This window comes from Eriocheir sinensis, chromosome 35 (genome assembly GCF_024679095.1).
Source record: "Eriocheir sinensis breed Jianghai 21 chromosome 35, ASM2467909v1, whole genome shotgun sequence".
NCBI classification, from domain to species: Eukaryota; Metazoa; Arthropoda; class Malacostraca; order Decapoda; family Varunidae; genus Eriocheir; species Eriocheir sinensis.
In genome coordinates, this window is record NC_066543.1 from 11,344,053 (window position 1) to 11,354,503 (window position 10,451).

Consider the following 10,451-nt stretch of genomic DNA (forward strand, 5'->3'; position numbering starts at 1 on the left):
TTTCGTTGCATCAGAAGGTAACAGAAAATGGACTAAAGTGTTGAAACAATGGATTGAAAAAAAAAAAAGAGAGGTGTCTATGTCTCGGAAAAGTACAGGAATGGAGTCTTAAGGCAAGTTATCAACAGGGACTTCTAATAGAGTGGATGGAGCGAGGCCAAGAGCACCAATTTCATTTTCCCTCGGCGACCATTTCAAAGTTGGCGGCAAAAGTGCGCGCCATATTTCTGCTCGGTGTCCCGGATGTCCCAGTTGGTCCTCGTTGTTTGGGTGGCCCACGCGACTCCCTGCACACCTAAACAATGTCTGATAACGCTGTAAGTACGCTCCCAGCCGGAACCCAACTGTTACTATAGCCTTTTGTAAGTGCTAGCAAGGGCCGGGCAGTAGTAGTGTGCCGGTGTACCTGTTAACACGGCGAGAAAACTCATATTTCTTATTCCTCCCGCAGGACGCCAAACCCGAGGGGGAGGGGAACGAATACATCAAGCTTAAAGTGGTGGGCCAGGTGAGTGTGGGTGTGGGTATGCTTCGCTGCGGGCTGCCGGGCTGTGTGGCGAGGGTGGGCGGTGAGGGAGGAAGGGCGGGGCGGCGTGAGGAGGCAGGCCAGCAGGGCACGTGTTGAGGGAGGCCGCCCCGGGTAGTGGCCTCATAGCACTGGAGGACCACCTGAGAAATGGATGTGAATTACTAATTACCTCACTACTCTAGGTTGTTACCGTCTTACAAACGTGGCCTGGCTAGATATTGCTTTATTTACCCTGTTGCCAAACTTTACCTACTAACCTAATCTCAAGCCTTGCTTCTGTGATAACCAAATTCTCATATTGTAAGGTATTTTGTTATAAAACAGCCCTGTTTAAGGCAGCAGTCACAATTAACCAACCATACCTAAACTTACCTAACCTAGTGAACTCTGTGGTCAAGATGATTTTTGGACTGCCATTGTGTTTTTCAGTGGCATATACCAATCAAAATTCCATTTTATTTTTTTACTCTGTGAGGTTTAGCTCAGCAGACTTGATCAGTCGGCTTCAGGCTGTTAATTTTTGGGTAGTAAGTGATACTTTGGGTAGCATGTAGAACTGAGCATCTTAATAAAATGCTGTGCTATGATCATGAGTCTCACACATTAGCCCCAGACCTTTCAATCTCCCCACACAATTATTTTTCTTTCCATGTTATATGGCTGTCAACTTAAATCCAGATATTTTTTATCATCTGGAAACTCATCCTTTTCGAAACAGTCTATGAATGCCTGTCTGCCATTGCTCTGAGCAGCTTCACTGTTTTTACTCAATGCTGCCTTCATCAATTTTTACCCCTGTGCTTTTACTGCTATTTTCATGTTGACTGCTGCTCTGAACTAGCTACATGCATGTCTCCACCCCTGTGATGCTGCTGCACATGACTACTCTTGCTCACCCTTAGGCTGTCCAAATTCCTAATGCAAGAGGTAACTAGCACAGTCTTTCTTTCATTCCTTTACTGATAAATTTTGGAACAGTTCCTCTGTTTGTCTCCTCTTTACTAAGTAAGTGCTTTAAAGAGGAGTATCAAGACACTTCTCCAACCCAAACTTACTTTGCTTAAAAAAAGAAAGAAAAAAAATCAGTATGGGATCAGTGATTTCTTGTTCCCTCTCCCCCCTTGAACCATATGAGCGGCATCTATTTAAAAAAAAAAAAAAAAAAAAAAAAAAAAAAGCACTGAGTGCACTTTTAAAATAAGGCTGCCAACCCCTTAAAACAGTTGAAGCTTGCATCATTGCCAGATGTCTTAACATCCTGAGAGCTTCAGCAAGGTCAGTCAGGTCAGCACAAAAAAATAAATGTGTAAGGTAAGGGCTGTCGTTTGCTTCCTTAGATCGATTTAATATCGTAATAAGGACTTGTCGGTGCTACACACCGACACACATGTGAGTAGCATCAGGGCCAAAGCTCACAGAGCCCTGGGGTCCTGCGTAGAAACCTTAGCAGGTGTAACACAAACATCAAAATTCTTGCATATAAGACACTCATTCGGCCACACATAGAATATTGTGACACCGTCAGGAAACCACACTCTAACAATAACAAATAAATTAGAGGCCATACAAAACAAAGCTGCAAGATGGGCCAGACATGATTACAGACACACTACATCAGCCACTTTGCTTAAACAAGACAAAACTAGACCCATTAGCAACACGAAGACAAATACACAGACAACAAATGCTATATAAAATCACAGACAATTTAGTAGACATAAATAAAGACACATTTACACCCGACAACTACACGATCCAGTAGAAGCAGCCACAACCTTAACCTTTTCATTGCTAAACGCTCGCAGCGATCGGTAGGCGCATTTGCTGGTGGTGTTAAACACTTGCTCCACTCAAATCTCCCGCGTATGGGAGTATTCCAACACTATTTCTCACAACACAGGATTGCCAATTGAGTGGGTTCTCCACTAAATTTGGTGGAAAATCGCATAAGCCCAGCACGGAAAATCTACGGACAAGTAACTGGTGGATGTTCTTGTTAACTATAGTGGCATTTTTGCATAGCTTCACCTATCACCTGACTGATTCCTTGACCAAATAGTTGTAAATATTGCAGTTGGCAATACAACCTTGCCAGAACCTCGTGGAGAGATGTCCGCAGTTGCCTCTAAATGACTGATCATCACGCAGACACTGACCTAAGTGTTCACATTCAACACTCCCTGAACGTGCATGTATGTTCGCAGGAGAGGCATACACAACCGACTCTTATAGATCTAAGCCTCCTCTTCCCAATAGTGTTTTTGGTTTTTAGCTATGGTGAATAGTTTTTGAGATATAGAGGTTAAAAAGAGACCGCATTTGGCTGCCCAACTGAGCCTGAGGGGATACTCGCGTCCCGCACCACGCGCAATGAAAGGGTTAAATACCACACTTACTAGACTAACACTTGTATATTCAAATATTCATTCTTTCCCTGCAGCATCCAAGAGTGGAATCATCTCCCATCTCATGTAGTTAATAGTCCCACTCTTGACACATTTAGGAATAGAATCATCAATCATTATCTCCCTAATCCTGGCCCTTTACCATATCCCAATACCTTTCCTCATCCTAACCCTTATCCTAATCCTGTCCTGGCCCCTTGAATTCCCCGCACAACCCCCGCATATCATGCCACCCGAGAGTGGCCCTCTGCGGGTCCCCTAGAAATGAAATTAAATACTTTGGCTTGTTATCAAAAAGGAAAAAATATCTACACCGTACTTTGGCTTGGTATCTACAGGGAAAAGTATCTACGCGATACACACACACACACACACACACACACACACACACACACACACACACACACACACTCGGCCCTCAGTTTAACAGATTAAAAGGGGGGAAAGGTGGTCTGTTGTTTGAAAATACTCACAAACGATAGATACTGGTGCACAATAAAATTACTGTTAAAAAAGAACGTAAAATGATACCGACAAACCTAATAATAAACGTAGGTATATAGTTCTTTTATTGTGTATGTTGTCTGCACGTTATCTGTATAGGTGGCGTTCACAACTTTTGTTCAAGCTCTCACTGTCTGAGCTCCGCTAGAGGACCAACAAAACATACCGCGCTTCTTCTTCTTTTGACCTCTTCTGCGTTGGTGCCGTAAGACAGGCACAGCCTAACTAGCCCATAGAATACTCCAGAAGAAGCCATCTCCACCTTCGCCTTTGCTCCGCCGACACGTGTTGTTTTGTTTGCCTTCCAGCGATCAAGGGTTGACAGTGGGGCTCCTGGGGAGGGGAGGGGATATTGTTTACGCGTATGGGTAAAATTCTACAAGTGTGCTAGTCTCGCATGGGCAGACAAAACATTTTTTTTCAGTTTACAGTGTTATGAAATATTGTGGTAATTGTTTCTGTCACAAATCATTAAATGACTGACTTTTCAATGGCTGTTGCACCCACCTCCGCCTGCTGCCGCAGCTGCAAAACAACTCACAGAGAGAGGTTCAACATGCATACTGTCTATTCATTTCACTCACTGCTCACGCTCGGAAGTGGACACCCTAATTGAACAAAACCAGGTAAATTAATGTTTTCCTGCTGTGTATTCCCCCCACACGCATGCATGGTGGACAGCAACGCGACTTGTTTTTGCAAGGAGGTATTTCTCGCAACACAGGCCCACGAATTGGACCACACACGCCGCCGCCATGTCCCATCCCGTGCTTCGTATTTCCGCTGCCCCAAACTGCGAGCCAAATAAATTTAACCTAATCTAACCTACCTAATGGGAGGGGGGCTTCCCCCTCCTCGACCTCCTTAAGGGAGGCGATATAAGTAGTTTTGATGAAAAATATAACTTCTGTGATATTGTTATTATTTTAGGGTTTTGATGTTTCTAAAGCTGGTGTCACACTGGACACCAGGTATTTGTCTGTTGAGATTTTGTGGTCCATTAAATCCGAAATCCGTTAAATCGGGGTTCGTTAAATTGAGGGCCGAGTGTGTGTGTGTGTGTGTATATATATATATATATATTATATATATATTGATATATATATATATATATATATATATATATATATATATATATATATATATATATATATATATATATATATATATATATATATATATATATATATATATATATATATATATACATATATATAAAACAAAATTTAATTTAAAAAAATCTATTAATAATATTCTAGTGATAAACAGCACATACATCAGCTAAAAATGCTAAATATAAGTCTGGAGCTTCTTTTCTCATCATCCGCCAACAAAAGTAGTCTTGACTCTAGGTGCGATTGAAATAATCTTTGATTGCAGCCTCTCATTTTTTTTTTCAATATACGAATCTTCGCATCAAGCCATGATCTTTCAATTCCTTGTGTATGTGCTCCCTTGTTAGGATCGACGTAATACTGTTAATGATTTACAGAAAAATGACAAAAAATGATTTGGTTTATATTAGAGTAAGCTGGCCATTTGTCGGAATAGATTATTGAGCCTTCAGCAACTTTTCTCTGAATAATTGATTGAAGTGTCTCATGGTCTCTTCTTTGAACGTTAAAATATCGGACCATCAATACGTCTTCCATGGTTACGGTTATTGTCCACTTCAGCTTCGCTGTCTGTGAATTTGGAGCCCAGTCTCCTTGCAACATTCGGCCTCAATTGTATTTTTGCCGTCCTGCAAAGTGTGCTTCATCAATTTGCACAGGCTCTTCTTCAGTCCCTACCATTTGACCACGATTTTGGACTGAAACAATCGCTGTACAAATTTCTCTGCACATTTTGAACCAGTCGCAAATTGCTTTGGTACCTCTACCAGTTAAACTTTGAACCAGATCGTAAGAGAGGTCTTGTATAAAATAAAAGATCATTTCTAAATTTCTCCATTTCGTCTTCTTTACCAAGCGTCCTTCATCTCTCCGCCACATCGATGACATGGTGAAATACTTTGTTCTTCATCCATAAGTCCATGTCTTCTGAACCCTTTCACTGCGCATGGCGAGAGAGGCGACTATCCCCCCAGGCTCACCATGGCAGCCGAACAGGGGAAGGGGGTCTCTTAACCTCTGTATCTCAAAAACTATTCATCACAGCTAAAAAACAAAAACACCATTGGAAAGAGGAGGCCCAGATCTATAGAATCCAGTAATATGTGCCTCCTGTGAATGTACAGGCATGTCAGGGGGTGTTGTTGCCTGTGAACACTTAACGCCAGTGCGTGCACGACGGTCAGCCATATTGAGGTAACTGTGGAGATCTCTTAATGGGGTGCTGGCAAGGTAGTATTGCCAACTGCAAAATTTACAACAATTTGGTCAAAAAATCAGTCAGGTGATTGGTGAAGCTATGCAAAATTGCTGTTATATTGGACAAGAACATCCACCAGTTACTCATCCGTAGATTTTCCGTGGTAGGCTGATATGATTTTTCACCAAATTTAGTGGAAAACCCACTGAATTAGCAATCCAGTGGGGTGAGAAATATTGTTGGAACACTCACATGTGGGAGATTTGAGTGCAACTGGAGCTCGCAGCGACTGTTTAGCACCACCAGCAAATGCACTACTGCTCACTGCGATTGTTTAGCAGTTTAAGGGTTAAAAATGTCAGTGCCTTAGGGCCGCTTTCACAGTTGTTTTGTTTGTTTTGATCGTTACCAATGGCAGCGATCGCCGCTATAGTATTTCCACTTAAAACTGGCCAATGGGGTAGTGGCAGCTGCGGGGTTAGCCTAGCCCCGCACCTTGCCACACACTCTCAAGACCTCTCGCTTCCTCTGCAGCCACCACTACCCCATTGGGCAGTTTCACATGGAAAATTATAGCGTCGATCGGCGCCATTGGTAACGATCAAAACAAACAAAACGACTGTGAAAGCGGCCCTTAGTTTCGTCACTGATTTCGGTGTAGAATTCTTTTGCGCGCATCTCAAGGGCTGTGTCAATGACTGAAATATAAATGAGGATGTAGGGAGGTTAGGAGGAAAGGTAAAGGACTATCTGTGAAATCTAGGTAACAAAGTAGATTACAAGCAAATCTTTGAAAATTTGATAACAAACCAGGTTGTAGATAACATATCAAAGCTGTTGAGATTGATGTCTGTGGTGGAATGAAGTGTGCTGTTGCCACATGTACCTTGTTGAGTCGGGACCGGAGCTTCGACACTCACCAGACATTCTCTCGAAACCATGACGAGTGATTTCCTTGTTTTTGTACCTTGTTGAGCCAGGACTCATCTACCTCTCTTCCATCTCTATTACCATCTATATTCTTGACCATCCATCAACCATTTAGATGGCATACCAAAGTAGATTCATGAAACGTAGATTGCATTATAAAGTGTAGATTGCATACCAAAGTATATTCATGACACGTAGATAACAAGCCAAAGTAGCACCGACTTGTCGTGTAGTAGAAATTATGGGAACAAAAGTAATCTTAATGTAATTTTTTTTTTCAGTGTTATTGTTTTGTAAGAAATTTTTTTAGACTTTCTGATGTCATGCTTTGTATGTCATACCTCAAAGGAAAGTTTTTTTTTTTCCAGTTGCACTTAGTTTAGTACTTAAAAATGTATGGTAATATTGGTATTATCAGAAGCTGCCATTAAGAAATTTCAGAACTAATATTACTGTTCTTCCACAGGATTCTAATGAGATCCACTTCAGGGTGAAAATGACGACACAGATGGGCAAGCTAAAGAAGTCTTATAGTGAACGTGTGGGAGTTCCAGTTGCTTCACTTCGCTTTCTTTTTGATGGGAGACGTATTAATGATGAAGAAACGCCTAAAGCTGTAAGTGCTTTCATGTGTATACTGTATGGGATTTTTTCAGTTCACATGTAATTATTGATCAACAGGTTCCAAAAGCTGTTACCAAAGTTTTAAAATGTATGTCTAGTAATATCTCCAACACATGTATATACACATTAAACCCTTGGTTTGATGGGACCCGCTTTTAATGAATTTTGGATTTAACGAAAGAGGTGAGAGGGTCAGAAATCCATTGGGGACTGACTGAGAATATTTTTTGACCTGACCACCCAGTAATTGCACTAGCATTTGCTAGCTATCTCGCCCTCCTCCCTTTACCAGATTTCTCAACCTTCGGTTACAGTATTTTTTTTTAGTCCGCCTGATGAAATATTTTCCTCCTTGTGGTTCCCATTCAAACGAAGAATGTATTTACACCACAAGAAAGTCTTATGTATCAATCCAGGACGTAAATGTAATGGAAAATAGCAAAGTGTTTAATAGCGTCGGTAAAGTGTTTAGAGTAATGCATTAATAAATAAAAACAAAATATCTGGATAGGCTACTCTTTGGCCCATTACCTCCAATGGCCCCCCAAAAACAGTCCCTCCACCAAGTTTGTGCCCCACATTTGGTGATGTTAGGTGCGCCTGTTATAAGGCCGTGGTTATTCAGTGAGCCTGGATTGTCCAATATGCCTCCGTGGTCTAGTGGTTGACATGCCTAGCTATGAATCCTTGGGCCCGAGTTCAAATCCCGGTCTGGGTAGTCGGTGTGCAGCTCACCCAGCTGTTCATCCTCCCTTTTGGGCTGGTCAATAGATGGGTACCTGGGGAACCCTAGGGAGGTAAACTGGTAACCCAGATGTCACACAGGCCCTGTGTCTTGAAATAATGGGCATTACCCACTTCATGCTCAAGGGCCAATGCAACAGAGATGAGCACCATGGCCACTCGCAGCTATAGTGTATAACCCGAACTTTACATAACCTGGATTGTCCAATAGTAAGAAGATATCTATTTGTTGTATCTGGCCTGTCTAACAGTAAAGGCTATGGTTATTTGGTGAGCTCATCATCCAATATTTTAAACTCCCACTTATTGGGCAAGCCAGCTCATTCTCTTTCACCTTGTAAACAGTAGGTAGGTCAGGTTAGCTGAATAGACAGATATGGATACCTCTTAATTTACCTGAGTATTGTGTTCCTTTTGAATTTACATGATGTAAACATGGTATAGGTCAGGGTTGCCAGCTCTATAGCACTGCCTGCAAAACTCACTCACATACATAGCCTAACACTCCCTAAACAGTGCAGGAAAAAACCCTGCCATATGTTCAGTTGACCCATTGGCCATGCAACCTTGTGCATTGTTACACATCAGAGCTAACAAGTTGTGCCAAGATGGTGGCATAAGCCAAATGCCCTGCTGAATTGTTGTGTGAGGGATTTGTGTGTGCCATGGAGGGGTCAGTGTAAACAAAGGAGAAGTAGTCATATGAGTGTGGCCAGCATCACCTCTTTGCATCTTCTAACCTTCTGTGTTTTGTTCAGCAATGATGGCTGTTTCTAGTAAAGGTTCACCTGTAAGAGGTGCCAAGATGATGGCATAAGCCAAATGCCTTACTGAGTCGTGCAGGTGGGCGAGGAGGGGTAGTGTTTGTAATCAAAGCAGTGGTGTATAAATATGACCAGTGTCACCTCTGCATGTACTAACGAGTATTTTTTAATTTTTTTTATTGTATGATTATTTTTGTTCAACTATAATTGCTGTTTCTAGTAAAGGGTTGCCTATAAGAACTGTTGTGAGAATATTGTAGAGAGCTGTTGTGTGGGATGCCATTTTTCTTGAGCTCAGCTGATTCACTGTCTAGTTTGGCTCTCCTCCCCACCTGCAGGAAGTCGTGCGGACAACAGGTCCACTGAACGCAGCCTAGGAGTCTTGTGGTCACTCTGATACCTTAACTCTTGCTGCGATTTTGATTTAGATCACATCTTATTATTCTAAAGAAATCATGTAACTGGGAGAAAAATACTAGCTTTTTAACATTGTGTTGAACAAAATTTAGGTATTTTAAAATCATGTGAAACAAGAGGTACCTGTACTTTTTACTGAACAGGTCTTATCCAATAACCAACCCATTCAGCTGCTATAATTATCTAAACAGAAAATCTAAATGATAAGACACTTGTTTGTCTTTTTGGTGTTCAGCACTGGCCCACAGGCCACCTGGCATTGCCACAGGCTCCGTGTTCAATGGTGCTGCTTGGGTAGGTTGGCTGTTTGAAGGAGGGGAAGGGTAGAGGCTTGCTGATTGGCAGGTACTCCTTTGGGTAATAGGATAGGGTAGGGTTGATGACCTTATTTGGTGTGGCTACCTGATGGAAGTCAGATCATCCTTTGCCCTCCTCTGAAGGATTTACTTTGTTTGCACATTCCTCCACCCTTGCTGGCAGACTAGGTGACTTGTTTAGTGGGGCTTGTAGGAAGGTGTTTGGGCATCATGATGACAAAGCAGATTTTGCACATGTGGCAGCAAGTCACTGTTTTGATTTGTATGTTACATTAAAAGGTCTTGAAGTTATTTAAATTTACATAGTTACATGTTTCTCATATTAATGTCAATTATTATTTGCAGCTGGAAATGGAAAACGATGATGTCATTGAGGTCTACCAGGAGCAGACTGGCGGCCATTGATGTAAAACATTCCTGCGAGAGTAGGACTAAGGCATTCTTAGGTTAAGCAGGCTATCTTATTTTTATATATTTTTTCTTTTTATTTTAACACAAGAACTATAATTTACTTTGAGAAATGTGTGCACCTCTACTAGTGTGCATATGTGATTCTGGGTAGAATTTTGTATGTATCTTTAACAGTTAGTATACTTCATCAGCAATTATGGGGAACGAAACCTGAATTGAGAGTTTAAGATGTTACTCTTGTCAATCATAGTTTGAGCTCAGTGTGCAAACACTTATATATGTTAACATTTTTCTTTTAATGGTAGTTGGATTAAATTTGAAAAAAAAAAATGAATATATTTAATATTTGCCTGAAATATTATTTTTTTAAATGATTTTTCTTCCCCCACTGAAATTGGAAAGACTGTAGTGCATATGTTTTCTTATGTATTTAGATGCATCTGTGAATGAAAGTTGTGTAATTCTAATTCAAATACATTCTTATTCTGCCCCA

At 41.3% G+C, this 10,451-nt stretch overlaps 1 protein-coding gene across 1 annotated transcript; it reads left to right on the plus strand.

Moving 5' to 3' along the window:
- Nucleotides 1-206: 206 nt before the first annotated feature.
- On the plus strand, nucleotides 207-10,451 carry LOC127007393 (small ubiquitin-related modifier-like). The gene is made up of 4 exons (XM_050878317.1): nucleotides 207-317; nucleotides 452-508; nucleotides 7,148-7,297; nucleotides 9,893-10,451. The coding sequence occupies exons 1-4, from the start codon at nucleotides 303-305 to the stop codon at nucleotides 9,950-9,952; spliced, it is 282 nt and encodes a 93-aa protein (XP_050734274.1). The 5' UTR covers nucleotides 207-302; the 3' UTR covers nucleotides 9,953-10,451.

Excerpts from the sequence above, each read along its gene's own strand:
- LOC127007393 (XM_050878317.1), top strand. Across the intron at positions 509-7,147 it reads AGCTTAAAGTGGTGGGCCAG|GATTCTAATGAGATCCACTT; the intron begins GTGAGTGTGGGT and ends GTTCTTCCACAG. Across the intron at positions 7,298-9,892 it reads ATGAAGAAACGCCTAAAGCT|CTGGAAATGGAAAACGATGA; the intron begins GTAAGTGCTTTC and ends TATTATTTGCAG.